Genomic DNA, 22,889 nt, shown 5'->3' on the forward strand with positions numbered 1-22,889 from the left:
ATTGCTGGTCTTGTGCTGAACTCTTGAGAGAAAAAACATGGGGGTTTTGGTTTGGTTTTGGTTTTTCCCCTTCTCCAAAAAAAAAGCTTATTTTAGAACTTTATGGGCTTCCTCCCTCTCTCTGTTGGTTGTCTGAGAGGGTGGGCAGTTTACCATCTGAGTAAGGAGTTAACAGTGCCCCTGTAACTACACACGGGGTTTTCCTTGCCAATTGCAACTTTTCTTGCTGCGTCCTGTGTATTGGGTAATAATGTAATGAAATGCCTGCGTGCTGGGAACTGGGAGCCCTGCCCTGAGGAGCCCTGGGTGTTGTATCCTCTCCTCGTGACGCGTGGCACAGCTGTTAGCAGTGATGGAAAGTGTCTCCTTTTCATAAACTGCATTTGGGTTTGGCGGAAGTGATGTTCTGCCTAGGCTGGCTGCACGTGAAGCGCGCTACAGAGGCTGTTTTGGGGAGCGTGTTCCAGTTTATGGGAATACTTGCAGCCTTGGGCTGAAGGGGATACAGAGTATCAGCAGCAACTTCTCTGGTGGTGTGAACCCTACAATGAGAAAACCGCCCTGGGCCTCCTGGGTTTGACCACCTGGTCAGTGAAGTATTGCTTAGTTAGAGGCAGGTTGGCAGTGTCTAGCTGTATGCCCCTTTGAAGAAAAATTATGTCTCCTTGCCTTATCCCCCCACTGTTTCCTCTCCATCTCTCCCTCAGTGCAGAGTAAACCTAGCTGCACACCTGGGGAGAGGACACACTCCCCGTTCTGCCTGTGCAAAATTGAGGCTGCAAAAATCAGGTGTTTTGAGTAGAAATACATAGACAGGTCAGAGAAAGCAAGCACGCATACTTCGGCATAGGATAGAGGAGTGGTTTAAGGAAATACTTTAGTCTGATTTCCCCCCTCCCCATCCTCCCTAGGATGTGTTCAGGAGTTTGTCAATGTGGCTTCACGTTTAGGAGCTTAAAATGCTGCAGCTGTTGAAAGCTATCTTCAAGAGTCTCTCGAAGATCTTGGTTGAGAAGGTTAAGTCAAAAGCTGAGGCTGTTAAGATGGGCAATCCACTGAGCAAAAGTTTCATTGGTTGTGATAGTGTCATTGATTTTTTTTTTTTTTTTTTTTTTATTTTCCCCACAGTTTTGATATATAGTTTCATGCTCCCAGGCCCTTGTGGGTGGGTCCCTGTCTGGTGCAAGCTGGTAAATCCAAGGCAGCCATAAAAGCAGCCACCTTTGTTATCACTCGTAAAAGATAGCTACGCCTTGCCTTCTTGTACTTGATGAAACTCCTTGAAGCGGCCTGAATTAAGGTTTAGATGAAGTAAGTGGACTAGTTTAACTTCAGGGAGACTGTCAGCATGAGGAGCTGAGGAAGAGGGAGTAACATCAGCTGTGCTGCTGGGTGAGGAAGAGTCACAGTGACCCAGAGCAGATCTTTGTGAGGAGCAGCGCTGACTGTTGGCGTACGGTACAGGTTCTACGTTTAGTTTTCCAGTGGGCTCAGGTCCCTACTAGATCCAAACAGTTATTTTCATGAGCGAGAATGTCTGTCACTCCCGCTGCTCTCCTGCAGTTGTTCCTAGATGCATAGCACAGCACGTGGGTCACACCTCCAGATGTTAGAAACGGCTGTGTGTAGGGCCTGGTTCAGCCTTGCTCTTGGGACTGCTGTCACTGCAGTAGTAATTAGATAAGGGGTGCATTTGGCGGAGGCAGAAGCAGCCTTACTTATTTGTAAATGAAATTTTAGCTTTCAATACGTGTCAGTGCTGTTAGTGAAGGAAGAAGTGGGGTGAAATGAACAGAAGTGGCAAATACGTCGTGACTGGGATGGCTGTCCCTTTGCCACCTTTGCCACTCGTCCTTTTATCTCCTGATTTGGTGGAGATGCCTCCTGCAGTGTCACCAGTCGGAGCTTTTCTATGCAGTCCTCAGGACCATGAGAAGGTTGCTGTCCCAGCAGCTTCCCAGTCAAAGGGCTGGTTCCTCAGGGTAGCTGTTGCTTGACTTTTGACATGGATTGACTCCACTGGAAGGTGAGCAATAAGCATTTATGTCATTAGGTGCAGACTTGCAGGCCACGTTAACCCGTGCTGTGGTTAGGATGACAGAAACCTCAGTTTACCACTAACAAATTTTAATGACATCCTCCCAGTATACTAGGGAGCATGGAGCAGGAGGTGAAAAAAATTACTGTTAAAGTAAACATCGCGCTTATCCCTGCCGAAGCCATAGGACCTTTGGCTTTTGAAATGTCACAACTTCTGCTTGCAGATTGGAGGACATGAACTTGACTTGTGCCACCCGTTGACCAAAAGGAAACATAGCAAAAGTGTATTTGCTGGCCTTATTGCCATTCTGCTGCGGCTTCTCGACACTGTGATTGGTGCCGTAGGAGCAGAGGTCACGACTGGAAAAGCCTGAACTAAATTTGAGAGTTTCCATTTTCTGACTCAGACTGATACTTGGAGATAAAAGGACAGCTCTAGGGATCTCTTGCCCAGCTGCCTCCTGGCAACTTGCCTCTTGTTCTTTGCGAGAAGAAAATGTTAATGCAAGTGGGCGTGCTTACGCGCAGTTTGGCAGAACCTAGCAGAGCGGGAAACCATGCTGACTGAAGCGTGTTTTCCTGAAAAGCCTCGCTTGCAATGTTGTCTGCATGCCTGTAGAGTAGAGGCTGTATCTGGACTAAGTTTCATCTGCCTGTACCCTGCACCCTTACCCTCCGTGCTCCTTTTCTGCGTTAAGCTGTCGTGTGAAGCCATAGGAAAGGTTTAGGTACAGAAATGGGCGCGTACGGCCGAGCCCTGTGGCCTGCTGCCGTGAGTGCTGCTTTGTAGGAGAGGCTGTGAATCTCTGGTAGCACAGGGGCTGCGAGACCCTGCGAGGGGCAGGAGGCAGCGGAGCGAGGTGGTGTCCAGTGCTGCTGGAGCAGCTGGCTGTTCCAGCGTGACGTGGGGAAGTGTGCCTCTGTCAGCTTTGGGTCAGGGGCAGTGATAACTCTTAGCAGCAGGTTTCCACGCCTGATGTCCTTTGCCTTTTCTAGTGAGACGGTGGTTTTTGAAGAGTGAGATGACATTTGAGTTCCCTTTTTCAGTTGCTACAGTAGATAAGTGTCTTCCTCAAGGCAAGGAAAAGCTCCTGTTTTACCATCCTTAGCATCCCCTGTTCTCACAAATCCCCGCCAGCTCTGCTTTACTCCCTCCTTGGTGTACCCGAGTGACCACCCGTCTGATTGTCTTCTACTGATGTCTGCTGATGTATCTGCTTCAGTGGACTTGTTGTGTTCTTACCTGTTGAAATTCTGTATTGTATTCAGCATACACAATTCTTGCATGGAGGGAGCATCAGTATTAGCAGCTCCTGCTTAGACCGTCTGGTTTCAAATTGAGGTGGTCTAACAAGCAGGACAACTAAGCTCCTACCTCTGTGAGCGTCTGATACAGCAGTAGATACTGGTCCGGTAGCTTTAGTTCCTGTCACCCGCAGATACAGAGCTGTTTGTTTTGCTTGTTTCTTACTTACGATGTTAGTATATCCATCAGATACCTTACCTGGTATTTCTTTGTCTGTGGCAGCACCTGTACAAAAGTAAAATAAATGGAAATGAGATGTTTTGTTGTGTTAACAGGAGATTTAATTATGTTTTACTTCTGCTAGGAAAAGAATCATTCCCTGAACTCCAAAACCAATTGTTTAGTGCTTGTTCAGTAGGTGTCCAGCAGTAAAGTCTATGGGTTTTTGCATGTTAAAGCTCCTGCTCCTCTTCAAAGGATTGATAAAATGCCTTCAACTGATGCAGTCAGACCAAGCATGTGAAATACAGCACCCTTAAGAAGCACAAAAGCTGCTTATGGGTGTGTTTATATGAAGTATAATAAGTTCCATACCGTTTGCAGTCCTTGGCACATGTGCTGAGGTCATTTATAGCATACTTTAATTGAGTTCCCACCCAATGTCTTCTTATTAAGCCAGCTGGGAGGTAGTGAAACTAATGTGGAAAACTCTTAAGTTGCCAGTGGGATACCAATTGTCTGCTTTGTAGCAGCTCTTTGGAAAGCTAGAAACAAATGCCTTGAAGTGGTGGGATTTACTGAAGCGGGGGGAGGGAGTGGGTGTTAATTGTGTTTACAGATGAACCACGTAAAATGCGTCTGAATTGTGGAAGAGCTTACAATAAAAGCAGTGACATCTATCCTGGCTGCTTTGCCACTTGGGATAATAGCTCCTAGTTGCAATGATACTTCATTTAAACAAAATACAGTTCTTGTATACAAGAGCCAACCAGCAAGAATGCTAACAAGCAATTAAGTTGGGAGTGACTTTCTACAAAAAAATAGCCAGATGAGTTTTCTTCCATAGAGTTGCAGAATGTTTCATGGCAGGAAATTAAGCCTGTAGTACAGCAATCGAAATTCTAGTATGTAATATTTTTGTCATTGCTGTTTAGATTAACTCATTATTTCTGTTCTCTCTTTCTTCCCTCACGTCTAGCAAAACTGTACAATCTAAAGTGGACTGCATTTTGGTAAGTACCGCTCCAGAATGTTTTTTAATATTTAATAAACTGCAAGACCAAAATAGGTGGCTCTGGAGACTGACAGCTATTATGAAGCCTTTCCTTGGTAGTGCTTTAAGGTACTACCACTGAATGTGATCAAAACTAGTTCCCATTGCTGCAAAAATACGTGATGTGGGTTTGGTGCTTGTTTTCCATGGAAGTATCAACCTCTCGTTGCCGGCGGCAAGTGGCTATGATGGTCACTTGTAGAGCTGTCAATGTAGATACAGCACGGAAAGGTGCCGTAGTGCTTTTGTAGCATGATTGTGTTAAAGGCAAGATCATATATTGCACAGATCAGAGTATGCACGACAAGTTCCATTGCTCTTTAGGCCTTTAATGACAACAATTCTTGCTTTTGTTGTTGTTTCTTTGAAACAGTTAATTCATGGCTGGTACGACGTTTTAAGGAAGGAACTAGGTGGAATTGCGTGTTTCCACCAAACCTGGCAGACCAGTGTCCTGTCTGTGAAAATCTTGCAGGTGTCATAATTATCAGATTTCTTGTTTGTTTTTATTTTTAAATCTTGCTAACCTCAGAAGTTGCACACTGTCTCGAGTACCTCCCCAGAAAAGTGCAACACTACAGGTCCTGTTGGCTCTGCCGTACTGCTTAGGACAGAGATGTATTGTTTTTTGAAGAAGGAAAGCTCTTGAAATGCACAAACATCATCTTCCTTTGTGCATTAAAATAACAGGATCTAGACAGTGGTAAGAGCTTCTTTCTGGGAAGCAAATATCTAGCACTAACTCAGAAAAAGGTTTTATTTGTTTTTAATAGTGAGCAGGTTGTGAGTTTCTTTAAATCAGAGTCTGAGTTCATAAATCTTAAGACTGAAAGGGACTGTTGCTTATTCTGACTTTCTACCTTTGACGTTTCATCCAGAAGTACCAGCGGGTGGGATAAAAAGACAACATAGACAACCATCTGGATACTGTCAAATAGTATCAGTTCAGCTGTATGACTGAGCTACATAAGAATACTCCTTAAAGTCTCATTATCAAAGGCTCGTTCAGATAGCTCTGAATTAGCTTTCTTTGAAGTGTTGTCTTAATTTATTGTGGTAAGAGGTTTCAGGTAAGCTGTATCCTTGTACTGCAAACAAACTGTGGGCCCAGTTTTGCCTATGCTTAAAAATTCTTGGATCCATCCAACTAAAATAGCGATGCAAAATGTCATTTTTGTCCACTGTATTCCTCTTTTACACTTGTGGATGCAGGGCAGGTGTCTTAAGATCTTAATTTTTCGTATGTAAGTCTTCAGTGTCAAAAGCACAAATTGCAAAATTTGCAAGAGTTGTAAAACTCTTAAGACCAGTTTTTTTCTGTGGTGAAAAATGGAAAGTGGGGTGGTTGTTCCTAAGTAGCATTGGAGAGGGAGTAAATAAGTAGGAGGTTAACGGGTCATCTGCTTCTTGGAAATGTTTTTTAGGAAAATGGAATTACACTGGGACTATTGGGTTAAATTCTGCAGATTTGCAGACCTAGGGTACTGAGGTAGGGATTATCGGTTTGTATGAGCCTATTTGTTTGTGTAGGTCTCCTCCGTCGGATGGTGAAGCTGTTTTTCTGAAGAGTGCTCTTGGTCACAAAGCGGTCTCCGTAGCTTGACTTGGAACAGATCAGCAGTGTCCCAATGGTCTCATTTTCTGTTCCAGATGCCTCCTTGTCTGTCCTGCCGATAAGTTCAGAGGAGTGTCAACAGTGGAAAGGCCACTGAGGGTTAGCAAAGGTAGATCTAATCCTATTCAGGTAGTTTAAAAAAGAAAGATCAAAGATCAGAATAGTTCCAGAAAACAAAAATTGAACTGAATTCTGGCAAAATGATTTCAGCATTTTTACATGTTTTTGGATAGCGGTAAGCTGCAAGGTGGAATCTAAAAGTATATTAAACTAAAAGGCTCTGACTGTGTAGCTCTGAAGAACTTGTTTGGAGCTTCCTGCGTGCTTCTGTCCTGCAGAAGGTGGGGCAGCAGGTTGCCTCTCTGGTGGATGCGCATGGGTTTGTCGCAGCAGTCCTGTGACTGGGGTACCGGCTGCCTGCTGGTACCTCCAAGCTTACAAGCAGGTCAGAACGTTTCCTTTCCGTGTATGGTCTTACGCATTTAGTTCAGACAGAAACCTTTTCAGGGCCATTGAATCAGCCTCATGAAGCATAGTAAGTAGGAGATTTGGGACTACCTTTCAGTTATACTGGGAGGTGCTGGTGATACCTTGAAGCATTTAAACTGGATCAGTTTGCTAGCGATCTTAAAAGAAAAAACACCGGTAGAGAGAAATCAGGCTACGCTTGTTACCATTTGTGTTCAGTAGCAGCAGTCACAGCCACAGTGCGCAGTTGCACACAAATGCTCTTTAGCACGTAGACGGCATAGTTCAGTGCGGGGTGGCAAGAAAGAGAGAAACAGGAAGGAGAAACAGAGGTGATGGCCATAGCCTTTGTAGTGGAGGTAGCTAGTAGCAGAGGACTGTGGAGACAGGCACCGGGACTGCGATTACTCATCCAAGAGACCAAACTCATCGGCCTTTTACTTGTTACACCACACCACTTACGCTCTGACATACTGTCGGTCTGACATACTGTCGATCTGGAAGATCATAAGAAAATCATTGTATGCTGTGCAGTCAAAAAAAAAAAGATAATTAGCAAGAATTGTGGTGTAAACAGCCATTAAAAATTCATTACAACATCTTCTTAACTGTAGTAAACATGTCTAGCAGTAGATTCTCTTACGACTTTCCTTGTTATATTTGTTGCCACATACTAAGTGAACTCTTGAACCTGATTTTTAAAACGGTATGCTCCGTATAATTGCTCAGCAAGAAGCTTGGGGTTTCTTTCCATAGTCCTCTGAAAAGACGTCAGTGCTGGTGAGAGGCTGCTGGCTGTGAAAGCTGAAGTTGCTGCTGGCTGGAGCAGCTGCAGCGTGGGCATTGGCAATGCGTAAGAGCAGTTGAAGCGACGTGCGCTGGTCCTGCTGCGGAGAAGGTGGTCGCTTGTCTGTTTGGCCATACAGGGGACAGGCAGAAGCTCTGTGAAGCTCTGGCAGCGGTGCTTGGACACTGTCAGAACAAAGCTGCCATGTGTTTTTAGGGCTTGTCTGGACTTTAACACCTGAAATACGTTTCTGCTTCTGTTCAGAGACGGTGTATCAAATGTAGTTATTAGCAGCTTTTTAGGATAATAGATTCTGTTTCAAGTATTAGCAGTTTTCTGTCTTAATCGTATTTCTAACAGACTGTCTGACCTTGAGCAAATTATTTAACCTTTGCTTTTTGTTTCTCTGTTCACAAAGTGGGGAGGTGATTGCTTGACTACTTTGCTATTCTTAGCCTGGTTGCTAAATAATGGATGTGTGTTCAGCTAAGTATGACAGGTTTTAGAACCAGTCTGCCAGTAGGTGCAGGTTGTTACATTGCCATTGGCAGAGCCTTTTTTACTTAAGTTAGAGTATGGTTATCGAGAAATACTCAAAATGGGGAAAGAAATATTAAGATCAGTCCATGCTCTCTAAAATAGTAGTCATGCAAAAAGCGTGCAACAGTGCCCTTGGCCTTCAGCTCCTCTACACCAGAACCTGAGGACAGAAATAACTTGTAATTCTGCCTTCATCGTGGAAATATGAAATAGTTCAGATCCGAATGCCATTTTTCACTGTGTTGATTATGGAAGTTAGAATCATAGAATCACAGAAGGGTTTGGGTGGGAAGGGACCTTCAAAGCCCATCCAGTCCAACCCCCCTGCCAGGAGCAGGGACATCTCCAACCACATCAGGTTGCTCAGAGCCCTGGCCAACCTGGCCTGGAATGTTTCCAGGGATGAGGCATCCACCACCTCTCTGGGCAACCTGGGCCAGTGTTTCACCACCTTCACTGTAAATTATTTCTTCCTTATCTCCAGTCTGAATCTACCTCCCTCTGTTTTAAAACCATGACCCCTTGTCCTGTCACAACAGGCCCTACTGAAGAGTTTCTCCCCATCTTTCCTGTAGCCCCCTTGAGGTACTGGAAGGCTGCTCTAAGGTCTCCTTGGAGCCTCCTCTTCTCCAGGCTGAACAGCCCCAACTCTCTCAGCCTGGCCTCACAGGAGAGCTGCTCCAGCGCTCTCATCATCTTGGTGGCCTCCTGGACCCTCTCCAACAGCTCCATGTCCTTCTGATGTTGGGGGCTCCAGAACTGGACACAGTACTGCAGTTGGGGTCTCACCAGGGCAGAGTAGAGGGGGAGAATCCCCTCCCTCGACCTGCTGGCCACGCTTCTCTTGATGCAGCCCAGGATGCGGTTGGCCTTCTGGGCCGCAAGGGCGCATTGCCTGCTCATGTTGAGCTTCTCGTCCACCAGCACTCCCAAATCCTTCTCCTCAGGGCTGCTCTCAATCCATTCCCCGCCCAGCCTGTGTTTGTGCCTGGGATTGACATGACCCAGGTGCAGGACCTTGCACTTGGCCTGGTTGAACTTCATGAGGTTGGCACGGGCCCACCTCTCCAGCCTGTCGAGGTCCCTCTGGATGGATCACTCCCTTCCAGCATGTCAATGGCACCACACAGCTTGGTGTCATCGGCAAACTTGCTGAGGGTGCGCTCTATCCCACTGTCCATGTTGCCGACAAAGATGTTGAACAGGGCCGGGCCCAACATGGACCCCTGAGGAACACCACTCGTGACCGGTCTCCACCTGGACATCGAGCCGTTGACCACCACTCCCTGAGTGCGGCCATCCAGCCAACTCCTTATCCACCGAGTGGTCCGTCCATCAAACCCATGTCTCTCCAGTTTAGAGAGAAGGATGTCGTGTGGGACAATGTCAAAAGCCTTTCACAAGTCCAGGTAGATGATATCCGTTGCTCGTCCCTTGTCCACCGATGCTGTTACCCCGTCATAGAAGGCCACCAAATTGGTCAGGCACGATCTGCCCTTGGTGAAGTGTTCTGGTTTTGTTTAGTGAGGGGGGGCTAAGGTGGCAGTTTCTGTAAGAAGCTGCTGGAAGTTTCCCCTTTGTTCAGTGGACTCGGCCGGGCCTAGGGCGGACCCGCTGCTGGCCAGGGCCGAGGCAGTTGGCAGCAGAATGTTCCGTGATAACGCCTCTGCCATAACGTATTTAAGAAGGGGAAAACGGAAAAAAAAGAGAGAAGATGTGAAGCAGCTGAGCAGGGGCAGAGAGGGGGAGGCACGAGCCTTGTGGGCCTTGCACCCCTCACCCTCTGGCCTCCTGCCGGGTGGCTGACTGAGAGAAGTGGGGAGGAGATGAGATGTGAAGGGAACCTGAGAGGCGTCTGCCAGCCTTTTGTGAAGGATTTCTGTGAGAGGAACGGCTGCAGACGCCAAGGTCAGTGCAGAAGGAGGGGGAGCAGCAATGCGGCTCCTGGCCAGAATTCCCCTGCAGCCCGTGGTGATGAACGTGGTGGAACAGGTTGTCCCCCTGCAGCCCAGGGAGCCCACGGAGGAGCAGAGATCCCCCTGCAGCCCGGGGAGGACCCCACATCGGGGCAGGTGGAGGCCTGAAGGAGGCTGTGGCCCGTGCAGGGCCCAGCTGGGGCAGCCGTTCTGGAGGGGCTGCACCCCGTGGAAGAGATGACCCACGCCGGAGCAGTTTCATGACGGACTGTGGCCCGTGGGAGGGACCCCACACTGGAGCAGGGGAGGAATGTGAGGAGTTCTTCCCCCGACGACGAAGCAGCGGTGTGAAACAACACGTGATGAACTGACTGCGACCCCCATTCCCTCTTCCCCCCTGTGCTGCTCAGGGAGGGGAAGGTGGTAGAGATAATGTTAAGCCTGGGAAGAGGGAGGGGTGGGGAAGGTTATCTTGTTCCCTGTCTCATTCTCCTGCTGTTTTTAGAAATAAATGAGTATTTTTCCCTAAGTCGAGTCTGTTTTGGCCGTGACGGTAACTTTAATGACCTCTCCCTGTCCTTATCTCAAACCTCGAGCCGTTTTTCTTATATCATCTCCCAGTGTTCCTTCAGAGGGTGGGGGGAGCAAGAGAGAGACTGCGTAGTCTGGTCCTGATCGGGACTACACTATGACACGAAGCCATGTTGGCTGTCACCAACCACCTCCCTGCTCTCCATGTGCCTTAGCATGGTTTCCAGGAGAATCTGCTCCATGACCTTGCCAGGCACAGAGGTGAGGCTGACCGGCCTGTAGTTACCTGGGTCTTCCTTGTTCCCCTTTTTAAAAATTGGGGTTATGTTCCCTCTCTTCCAGTCATCGGGGACCTCACCAGACTGCCACGATTTCTCAAATAGCCAGTGGCTTGGCAACTTCATCTGCCAGTTCCCTTAGGACTTGTGGATGGATCTCATCAGGTCCCATGGACTTGTGCACCTTCAGGTTCCTCAGATGTTCCTGAACCTGCTCTTCTGCTACAGTGGGCGATTCTTCATCCTCCCAGTCCCTGCCTGTGCCTTCCACAACTTGAGTGACATGACTGGGTGAGCCCTTGTTGATGAAGACTGAGGCAAAAAAGTCATTGAGCACCTCAGCCTTCTCCATGTCCCAGATGACCAGGTCACCTGTTTCCTTTCAGATAGGGCCTGCATCTTCCCTGGACCTCCTGTTGTCCCTGACATACCTGTAGAAGCTTTTCTTGTTGCCCTTGACTTCCCTGGCCAGATTCAATTCTGTCAGGGCTTTGGCCTTCCTCACCTGATCCCTGGCTGCTCGGACAACCTCTGTGTAATCCTCCCAGGCTACCTGTCCCCGCTTCCACCCTCTGTAGGCTTCCTTCTTTACTTTCAGTTGGTCCAGGAGCTCCTTGCTCATCCACGCCGGCCTCCTGATGTTTTTGCCTGACTTGTTCTTCGTCGGGATGCACCTCTGCTGAGCTTGGAGGAGGTGCTCCTTGAATGTGGACCAACTGTCCTAGGCCCCTCTTCCCTCCAGGGCTGCCTCCCACAGCACTTGGCCCATCAGGTCCCTGAAGAGGCCAAAGTCCGCCTTCCTGAAGTCTAGGGCAGAGAGCTTGCTGCGCATCCTCCTTGCTTGTTGTGACTCTGCTAATTGTTCCTTAGTATATTCTTCCTCTATCTTATTTTTGGCCTGACTAAATATTTTATTCTTAAAAACAATCCAGAAAAAGCACATTCCTGCGAGTTTTCCCATGGTAATCCTTCTTGACAACTTTGGGATAAAACTTCACTAACGTTTGTGGTCTGACAGTAGATCAGCAGTCAAAGAAAACCAGATAGAGAGAACCAATCCGCTAAGGTCAGGAAACCTTAAATGATGTTCTGTGGTTCTGGAGACTGACGTTCAGATCTCTAGGTTCTCTGGTTCAAGCATGAACAAGAATGAACTCATGTTTCCTGTAACACAGATCAAGTCCTTAACCATGGTGGACCGATCTTTATCTCTGCTGCAGAAGGTTTCAGTGTCAGTCAGTGTCTCTCAGAATGGACCCAGATGTCAAAAGCTGCTATTTTTATTAAAAATTAAAAAAAAAAAAACAACCAACAAACCAAAACGTCTTGTCCATCTTCAATCCATTTGCTCAATCAAAACGCTTGTTAGAATGAAAAAGAAAATTACTTTTGCTTGTTTGAGATCCTTGTTCTGGGTCTGTGTCAGGCAGCAGAAGGACAGATTCATTTGGAGCAGGTCTGTGTGGCCACTGATAACGCAAATGTAGCTGGGTCTCTGGTTTGATTTGTTTGCTATGTATTTTGTGCATTTCTTTAGTGAACTATCTATATTTGGTAACTGTCAAAAATATCAGATTTCTGCTCCTTCTGCTACTGAAGGTCTTTGCCTAGGTGTGACTTGAGGTTTCTGATTCTGTGTCCTTAGATTTTCTGTCTTGGGATATAAGATCACTCAGGTATTCTGAATACTTGATATATTTTTGGCTAAATTGAAGCCAAGTTGTGAAAATCAGGATGAAAACTGTTTGCAACCCATCTTCGCTGAATCTTGTTCCTTTATTTAACATGGTTCCAACTACAGGAGATACCTACAAGGTGTGAAGACCAAGAGTAACAGAGGTGGTGCTTCGTGATGGCTTTACACCTCAGTCCTGCACGTGGTTTAGCATGCTTATGCATTTTTCTACCGCAGCTTCAAGAAGTATGATTTATAAATAGCCTTTGGAGAATTAGACGGTCTTCATCTGATTTGACAGAACCAGCCAATCAAGGTCCGGAAACTGCAAGCAAAATTTTTGGTTAGATCTTTTTAAGTAGCAGCAAAGGATTCCCCAGACATTTTCTCTTGTGTACGAGTTTTAAAACTGCTGTAGCGTAAGCTTTAATGGGCTGCACAAAGGGGAATTTGGCCAGGGTGGTGCCAGCGTCGCAGTCTTCCTTTTGATGCTGTGACTTTTTTCCACTCGATGGACCTATTTTTTTTCCACACTATTGACCTATCTGAGGAGGAGAGTGGTGGAGAGAGTTTATAGTGTATTTTGTGTTCTTGTTTCTTTTTTTTGTTTCCATACGCATACACTTAGCACAAAGAAGAACTCAGGATGAAGGAACCTTCTTGGTCAGTAGGCCAGCTGAAATGTTCTTCCGCTTTCCCAAATTCTTTTCTGATTGCATTAAGAAATTTGGAAGTTCTGATACTTTGAACAGTTGCAGTAACAGAGTTATTACTGAATTCACCAGACCTTTAGCACTGAGAACTGGGGGATGTCAGCTGAGGTTGAAGAGGAGATTGTGCTTACAGCGGTTGTAAACAAAGTGTTGAGAGTTTAGAGAAAACAGCCTAAACAAAACATAACCTTTAACAAATTTTTAAACTAAACAAAACTACAACATGTTTCCTGACTTTACTTGCACTGACTGTCACACTCTAGCCCTCTGCTGCCACTTCCTCAGTTTTAAGATGGTTTTCTCTAAATAGATTCGGTTGCATCTAATAAGCTTAGGTTTATCTAATTACTGCCCAGGTGGGATTACCTCTGAGAACTGCCTGTGACTCCTGGCTGCGGGTTAACGCTCCTGTTTTGAGGAGGTCCTGTCCTTCCCCACAGCCGTCGCTGAAAGCTGGAGGAGTTGTGCAGAAAGCCCTGCCTGGGGCCTGGTGTGGAGAGGAGTGGGTTTTGAGTGAAAACAGTGAGATAACATCACTGGCCCGCTCGCTGCTTGTGCTGGAGGTATGAGACAGCCATCATCCTCAGCTGCCTCAGCTCTCGGGATGCAGTTTTGCTGATGAGAGTGTTGCTGGCTTGCTTGCATCCTTTGGAAAAGGCTCTGCTAATGTAATTCCAGTTGGTTTTGTTTTTTTTCCTCTACACATGTATTGTTGAATTTTTTGTTGGCTTTTTTTAATTAGGAGGTTTGACAGGCGAGGCCTGTGTAGCAGAGGCTGCATGGCTCAGGCAGGGCCCTTCCATGCAGCCCCTTCCTTCCGCCAGGACACAGCTTCAGCTTCAGTGGGCACTGAGGCTACTTCAGTTTTTTTGATGAAGGGTTTAACTTTTCTTCTAAAACCTTGCCCTTTGTGTTGGCTGCACTCCGGCACATCAGGTTTGGAAGCGAGAGGTTGTTTTCCACCTCAGTGTCACAGTCATCGGGAGCTTTTTTGTTTTGTTTTGCCTGGGATGCTTTTGCCGCGTGGATTAGCACTTACAATGCAAGGTAATCTCACCCGAAGCGTGTCCTTTGGTGTGCTGCTTTGGCATTTGCCTTCTAAAACAAAAGGCAGATAAATTCCTCAAAGAAGAGGAGCTCTAATAAACAAGTGCAGATTTTCTTGCAGTTGTTAGATGTCTATCTTTTCATAAATAAATGATTTTCTGTAAATTCCTGCTTTGAATAATGTTAATCTTTTCAGTAACGGGTTTGTTAAAGGAAAACCCCCCAGTCCAAATGCTGTGATTTATACGGGAAAGGAAGAACGGAGAGTTTGACAAAATGCACCCATTAAGAAAAACCTCTCTGGATATTTGGTGATCTGAGCACCTCTGCTGTGTAAGCTGCTGTGGAGCCACACAGAAAGTGGTGTCAGCAAATTTCAGGAGTTTGTCAGAGGAGGAAAAAAAACCCAAATGCTGTGGTTTACTGCAGCTTACAAAAGCAACAGATCCAGTGTCTGTTACCTGGCTGCTGCTGGAAGTGTTTCTCTTAGCTCTAAGAGCTTCTGTCGCAGCGCTGGTGGCCCGGTTCTGTGGAGCAGTTTTGCGGTGGGTTTAGACAGCGGGGATTAGCGAGCCCCTGTGTTCTCCCAGCGCCTTCCTCAGCTGGCACATCCTGCCCATCCTCGCCGAGAGCGTGGGGTTGGGGAGGGGACCCCTGCGCTGAGCGCAGAGCCAGTGAAGTGGGAGCTGACCTCTCTCTAGGACTGCGGTTAATTTTGTGCCAGCTGAAGCAAGGTGGGTCTGGGCGTGACTGGGGTGGGTAGGGAGCCCTGGTTTGAGGTGAAGTTTAGGTTTTTAGTTTCCTTGCTCTCTATTCTGCTCATTGCTGAGTAAACAGCTGGGTCTCACTACCTGTTGGTCTCACTCTGTTCTTCTCTTTTCCTTTTGGAAAAGTGTACGTTGGCAGTAAGACACCGGTAAAGAGAATGAGCTGTAATCCAAAAGCTGTATTCTGACTTAAAAAGGGATCCTGTGCATCTTTGACTCCATACTGATGCTGCACCACCTCATGCAGTGCTTCTGCAGCATCTTCCTGAAGGAGAACCCACTTCCTTGCTGCATGGCTTTACTCATGCTGCTGCTGAGCAGGCCTCAGCACTTCACCACAACTGATTTTCCTAGTATTTCTGAGGCCATGTAGCTGGTTTCAGATGACCAAAAGCTAGTTCTTATGTTGCAATCACTGTTTGCATGCACCAGGTAAAACTCCCCCTTCTGTCTGCTCCTCAGCTGATGTCCTCTGGAGGAGTCCAGTGTCGCTGAGGTTCGTCCAGTAACTCTGGTTTCTAAAGGAAACAAAAAAAATACGTTATCTACAGATAGATTTTAAAATATCTTCATTGAAGTCTGTGATGCTTAACTATTACTATCCAGTGGACCGCAGGATCAGGTCTGGCATCCTGCCTTGTTACACCGTAGCTGTTTTCTGACGCCGCTTCCTGTGTGCTCAGAGAAGATCAAGTTTTCGTGTTACGTGACTGGTTACAGAAGTGATCTGTTGTTGACATTTGTCCAGGTTCTGCTTGGGTTGCATGTGAGTTTTGTAATGGTGACCAGTGCTTTCTAGTGTGTGCTGGTATGCAAATGAAAGAGAAAACCACGTTTCTAGTCCCAGAGCGCTCACAGTCATATCCTTTCACATAAGTAAACATAGTCTTGTTTAAAATTATATTGTTTAGGAATACACTGTCAGATGACAGTCTTTAGCTGTCAAGCTCAACTCTTATTGTTTGCTTTTTCTCCTCCTGCCTCCCCCCACCCTTTTTTCTTTCTTTTTTTTTCTTTTTTTTTTTTTTTTTTAACAAAATACCTTTGTTATCTAGCAAGAAGTTGAGAAGTTTACAGACCTAGAGAAACTCTACCTCTACCTTCAGCTGCCTTTGGGTCCCAGCAATGGAGACAAAAGGTACGTGTGTGAGTGTGTAAATGCGAGCAGCTAGTACTGAAATCTTATTGTGACACTTACCTGCTGAGGAATCATTCACGTGATGTGTTTGGTAGCAGAAGCAACCTTTATGAAACATTAAGGACTCTTCTTTTCCTGAAGATTGTTTTGATTTTTTACTTTGGAATCTTTAGTGCATGAATAGCTTGTAAATAATAAACTTTCTAAATGCAGGAGTCATCAGAGAAAGTGTTTTTCAGCCTAAGTGTGATCATTCCTTTGCTTTTTATGTAGGAAGTGATAACATAGCAACACAGGCATGGGGGGGGGGGCGAGGAACTAATGGTATTTCTCGTAATGTTTGTTTGAGTGAAGGAAGGTCTAGAAAACCAGCCTGCAGATCACAACATCACAAAATGAGTGTACGTTCCCAGTGGGATGGTTATAGGCAGTCAGGTGCCTGCAGGAAGCATTCTGAGCATCTGCTGGGAAAGCTGAGCATCTCCAAAGGGCAGCTGGCAAACTGAGTGGGCAAAAGCTTAGAGGTGGTTAGTAAGGAACAATCAGTTTCAGAGGGGAAGTAGGTGAATTCTCATCCATCACTGTGTATCAGTCAAGAACTGGAGTGTGGAGTCTCTTTGTTTAATTGTGAATAAAAGAGTGAGGTAACTGCTGCCCATGCCTCAGGGAATAGCTAAATGTGTGAAGTACTGGCCCTCCTTGTCTCTGGTGTCCCTCTACCTGTGTAGGCAGACAATTACTAAGTCTTGTAACTGAGGAGGAGTTACGGAACGAGGTCTTCATTGGCACTGCTTCTTCTTTCACTAGCGATCAGGTCTCCATGTCGTCCAGCCGTGCCCAGCAGATGCACGCCTTCTCATGGATACGGAACACCTTGGAAGAGCACCCTGAGACATCCCTTCCCAAGCAGGAGGTTTACGATGAATACAAGTGAGTGCTCCTGAACTGGACCCATGCATACGGCTCTAGTGAGCGTAGGTAGTTTTGTGACGCTGGCTCCACGGGTACTCCACTGATGTACGTGCACAAGTGCGTGTAGCAGAACAAAGCCTTGGGTACTCGTGTACCTGAGAACACAGTCACTGCACTGAGGGAAACTGTGTTCATTATTTCTGGCACTGAAGATAAGACTGTGGTGTTTAAATGGTGCATTACATACGCTGAAGGAGAGGTACAAGAATTTCTTAACAAGAAAATATCTGTGTGCCTATTGGTTTTGTTTTGTGGACAGAGTGGCACAGGTGAAAAACACCAGTTACTGTCTTACAGTACGTTTTGGTCTGCTTGTCTGTACAGGCAGGTATGACTGCCTTAACAAGGATGAGGGGTTGAATTGTTCCTCCTGGAAATGCAGCTATTTTGTGCATAAGATCTGGCCCATCACACCTTTCTTTCCAGAATAATGCATAAATATTGGATCTTCCTGCAGCAAACGTGATTTCTACAGAGGCACAATGTATCTGAATATGTATGAAACCAGTAACCAAGGCCACTGTGAGCCTGTGTCGTCAAGTCTCAAAGCTACCGTTTAATGAGAAAGCGATTAGAAGCAAGGGAGAGGGAGCTGTCTGACGAAAGTTGGATTTGAATTCATTTACAGAACATTCCCCACAGGATGGTGGGGCTGGGGGGAACCATCCTCAGCGCAGTTGCCTGAAGATGAATAACAGATCTGTGATCTGGTATGAATATTTCCATAATCTGAACAATTACAGTAATTTGCAGCGAGCTGAATCCCTTCACCCCCCAAGTGCCTACAGGATTCAGCCCTTCGTAGTTGTTATTGCAGGGTTGCCTTCTGCGAATATCTCCTTTTAATTAACTCTGGTCAAGTTTTTTGCTCTAACTGAGCTGAAACAGGATGGCATTCACTTCCCTGGGGTTGATAAACATGCACACACCTATTTCTGAAATCCCGTCGTCGACCGGAGCGGTGACACAGCCTGGAAATACAGCCAATGGCACAGACGTGCTGGGGTGGCCAATCCTCGAGCAGCAGCCGCTTGTGCAAACACAGCAACAGCAGCAGCTGCTGTGCGGAAGAGAGATGGAAGTGTTATTCTTAAATATATTTCTTACTAAATAATTTATGGCCTGCTTCAGCAACAAATCTGCTTGGCTCCCATGCTGTGCCAAGCTGCAGATGCCCGGAAAAATAATCATCTACAGATTATGGAGTGTGAAATTTGGATGGCTTTTGTATGTAGCTGCATCAAGTATTTGTGTATTGTGGTGGGTTTTTTTTCGTAACAAAATAAGGGTGGTAAGCAAATATTCAGGAAAATATCAAATGTTTGGAATCTGTTCTCCTTTGAAAGCATCTGTTCTGTTTTCAAAACATTCACTTTCTTTGAATATTTTTATGAGTTATTCTTGCACACCAAAGGAAAAGTAGTCTTGTAATGGGAGGTGGGGAACAGGCATATAAATAGATAAGAGATTTAAGTTTTGAGAAGTCGTTTTTCTTTACTGAAGGGTGTTAAGACCTCTCTAAACTCACTTCTGTCATATTAACAAGTTACCATTTCTCTCCTCTGTGTGCAAAGACAGATGTTGCATGAGGTCACAGTCAGGAAGCTTTGCGTTCTGCACGTATCGATCAAATTTCCAGGGCTTCGGAGGAGTGCTGCATCATACCAGTATCTCAGTTCCTGCTGTAAATTCCGGTCAAAATAAATCTTGCAAAACTACTGGATTTCTGCTTCACATTTCATGTGGGTTTTTTTTTTTTTTTTGTATGAAGAGGGAAGGACAGAAGCTTGCACTCCACACAAGTCCACCACTGGCAAGTGTTGGTAGTGTTTCCAGTGCCTCCACCTTTCAAGTAGCCTCTTCTTGATGAGCGTATTCTACACAGTGACTCTTCTTTCTCTTTTCTTACTCTCCTATTTAATTGTGAATTCACGTCTCTTAACTGGAGAAAAGTGAGTGGATTAATCTCCCTTTTGAAAAGGATAAAATAAATGGAAAATGCGTCCTAATACAAGGCAGTAGCACTTGGGAAGGCTGAGAGCTTGCAGCTGAATTTCAGAAAGGAGGTAGACGAGAGCCGGTTCACCTCTCTTGTTGGTGCTGTGATGCCACTTGCACTGTCGGCATACGTTGGGCTGTAAGAAGCTGTGTTTCTATTGGACACAGAGAGGAGTTCTGCTGGCTTCCTCTGGCAGTTGTGGGAGAATACAGTCTGGAAAATACTATGGGAACTCATGGGGAGCTGCATGAGATGTTACCTAGCCTGCAGATTTACCTGAGTATCTCCTCCCTGTTAGGAAACACCCTTCTGGAGGCAGCCAGATGTAGGTTTAGCTGAGTTTAAAGAATTAGGATTTTGCAGTCCTGCAGTGCTTATGCAGACAAAATCCCTACTTGCCCACAAAATGATTTGTTGAGCCTTCAGAAAACACTTGGGTGCCCTTATCTTGCTTCTGCTGCAGTGACTCAAGGAAAGAAAGTAATTCGTATTTAAGTTTGGTGCCCTGAAGATTCACTTGATGTGCCTAATATGGATTAAGAGGTCTTTGAGTCATCCCATATCTCTTTCCTTTAGTCTGTAAATCATTCATCCTTGCTTTACTGGCCGCTGGGCCACTTGATGCCACCCAACGCGTAGATTGTGTACATCAAGTGTTAAGAACGTTGACCAAGTTAGAAGAATATTCAGAAGCTAGCCCAGAAGAGGGCAGTAGGTATAGGAATACCATGTCTGTTAAACAAATAAAAGACACAAGATATATACCAATCGTGTTTGATAGCACTTAACCACTGGTTTTTTTATAAAACTCCCGGATAGGAAGAGGATGAGACCTATTGTGTTGTAAATTCCTGTCCTCTGTCATAAGCGACTACCTCTATATTCCTTTTAAAAGCCCATCAAACTCCATCTAAAGCAGTTCTTTCCCACCTCCGCTGTTGCTTTTGGGAGGCTGACTTGCACTTTCATTTCTCTAATGGTTTTCAGATATCTGGTTTCCATGCTACCTGATTTTTAGGACTCATTTCTGTGCCAGTGTTGCTCATCAGCTTCATGACAGCCTACCTCTTCCTAAGGTTCTTCACTCTAAGACATTTTTAGAGACCAGTTCTTTTGCTGAATTGGGTAAGCCAAGATCTTTGTTTAATTTCGTGCAATAGAATCTTTATCATTTGCTATTCATAACGGGTTTTCTGCCCAGGAAGCTACGTAAGTTGGGTTGTATAGCCTGACTGTCTTTATGGGCTTTTTGGTTAATCTCTTTTGTGGTTTAATCCAGGTCCACTCCCAGTGTCTCCCAGTGTATTTTTTGTCTTAAGTACATTAAGTACATTTAAGTACATTTAAGGAAAAAAAAAAAAAAAAGCTTTTTCTCCGTATCACGTAGGGGAGCTCTGTACAAAAGAATGTAAGCAACCGCGTGTCCATTCTCATGGTCTCTTTGTAGACCTTCCCTCCCCGCCTCTGTTTGCTGCCCACCCTTCAGAGAAGCAAAACAGCTCTTGGGCGCAGCAATGTGCCAGGAGTGCAAGTAGCAGAGAGAAGAGCCTCAGGGAAGAGGCTCCTGGTATGCGTTGTCAAGTCAATGAGAGACCACAGATGGACATGGAGGGTTCTCCGCCGAGCTGGGGGAGGAGGGGCCAGATGGGATGATCTGTCTGAAAACTGAAATTGCATGATAGTAATAATAGCTCACAAATCACAAGCTTGCAGGAGCTGCCAGTATGGATACGAGGGCACCGTGTCTGTATGTTTTGCTGCTCACAAGTAATTGTCTTGAAACAGATGTGCTAGACTTGAGGAACTGATTTTTAAAAATTTATTTATTTTCTCCTAGAGAGGGAATAATTTTAACTTTAAGGTTGGTTGATTGGTAGGTCCCTAATCCTGTTGTTTTGCTGGGTTACTTTTTTTTTTATTTTGTTTTGCTGACGTTGTTGAGTTTCAGTCAAAGATGCTGCTGACCGTGGCAGAGGAATTCAGAGCCCCCTCCTTCACATGCTAGTTGAGGCTTGTCCTGTAAGTTTTGTAATCAGCATCAGTAAGCCACAAAGACCTACCTTTCAGGAATTTTCAGAGTAAAGTTAAAATCCATTGGAGCCTGACAAGATGCAAAGGAAAAAAAGGCACACACAGTTCTATATATTACACGTAAAGCAACGTCTGATTCCGAAGAGGGTGCAGCAAGGCAGGAGAAGTATTCCTGCGTATTAACTTCAAAGGGATGTATTCGGAATCCAGATTCTGTGACTGGCATGCCTTGTAATGAAATATGTTGGTATATACATTGGATAAAACCCTCTTGATATCGCAGGCAGAAGCTGGACTAATGGCTGACCGAACACTAGGTGGTAGGAACATCTCCTGGTTTGGACAGAGTGGTGGCCCAGTAGCTGGGGGAAGCGGGCGGGAAGCTCTGCAGGGACGTGTCAGAACCAACTAGTGTAAATCGTGCTGTTTATCACCACCAGGTACTTACTCTGTAATAACTAGTATTTTTACAGAGAAAATTAATGCAGTGGAAGTATCTCAAGAAATATATACTGCTTTCTGTAGAGCTACAGGATGTTTTGACTGACCTACCTGGATGCAAATGCCATTGCTAGTTGTTACTGTTTTCACAAGGTGGTGCTGGGAATGAAACATCTGTTTCAGCAGTGCTGCTTTCTCTTTCCTTCTGTCCTTCCCTCCCTCTTTCTTTGTGAGCAGAGATTGGTTGCATGTATGTACTTCATTAGGGTAGCAGGCAGTGCGGTGCATGAAGTTTTTCTGCTCTCCTGCTGAAATGCCCACACAGGACTGTGTGCAGTCACCTCTCCTTTGCAGAGATCTGAAATCTCTGTTAATTTAGGACTGTTAATGAATATAAGGATGTCTATAATGAAGCAACTCTCATAGTTCAGTAGTGGTGCAGTGGTGAGAGGACGAGGTCCTCAGTACACGTTGGTGTTGCGCCTGTAAAGGCGAAGCTGGTTCCCTGGGAAGGTATGTTTTATTAAATTCAGTTCTGTTCGGCTCTGTTAAATTGAGGTTGTGTAGGCAGAATCTTTCTCTGAACACTGACAAACCACTTACTGTTTTTCAGCTATTCCTGCAGGAATTCAGGTATTACCACACTCAAGCTTTACTTCTCGCTAGAATGATGTCTCTGTTTTTATGTTGTCCTAAAACAAGTGAATTGAAACATACCCTTGAAACTAAGTTGTGGACTAAATCTTAACTGTGCTCTAGGTAATACCACTCCTTGTTATGTCTCCACATGACTTGTCTTTGAACTCCGTAGAGAACACGGCAAAACCTGGGGTATTAATAGCTCTGTTTATACATTTTTAATGCATTCAGTTCATTGCAGATAGGATAATTAATGTTAAATGTGGTTCTAAATGTGGATGGGTGTAAGTGTTTTCTTTTGAAGACCTTTGATGGGGTCTAGCATGCAGTCTAGCCTCTTGTGTTAACTTTGATTCCATTCACGCTTTCTTTCTCTTTCTTGCAGGAGCTATTGTGACAATCTTGGCTACCACCCATTAAGTGCTGCTGACTTTGGGAAGATCATGAAAAATGTCTTTCCAAATATGAAGGCCCGTCGTCTAGGCACAAGAGGCAAATCAAAATATCCTTTGCTAGAACACTTTTCAGTAACTACTTCGGCACTTGCCTGGAGAACATCTGTCGTTATGGCTTAACTACCAGCTAAATGTAGGAAGTAATGTTAAATAAAAAATGCAGACACTTTCCCAACATTCTTCGAACATTATTAATTGTGCAAGATATAACTTCGGAAAGAAATACTTAAATTAAGATTCTGACACTTAGTTGTCACAGCAGCAAGGAGTCAAGTCTGAAGGCTACAAGGATGTGAATTTTTCTCAGATTTTTCTGAG

General features: G+C 45.4%; 1 protein-coding gene across 1 annotated transcript in view; it reads left to right on the plus strand.

Moving 5' to 3' along the window:
* The window catches only part of RFX7 (regulatory factor X7), a 53,984-nt gene that overhangs the window by 17,788 nt on the left and 13,307 nt on the right, over positions 1 to 22,889 (plus strand). Inside the window, exons 2-5 of the mRNA XM_086757044.1 lie at positions 4,485 to 4,518; positions 15,952 to 16,034; positions 16,842 to 16,964; positions 22,502 to 22,628. Coding sequence (XP_086613170.1) covers positions 4,485 to 4,518; positions 15,952 to 16,034; positions 16,842 to 16,964; positions 22,502 to 22,628 — 367 coding nt within the window. The remainder of the gene's footprint in view (positions 1 to 4,484; positions 4,519 to 15,951; positions 16,035 to 16,841; positions 16,965 to 22,501; positions 22,629 to 22,889) is intronic.

The sequence above is a fragment of the Chlamydotis macqueenii genome, chromosome 12 (assembly GCF_036417535.1).
Source record: "Chlamydotis macqueenii isolate bChlMac1 chromosome 12, bChlMac1.mat, whole genome shotgun sequence".
Taxonomy (NCBI): Eukaryota; Metazoa; Chordata; class Aves; order Otidiformes; family Otididae; genus Chlamydotis; species Chlamydotis macqueenii.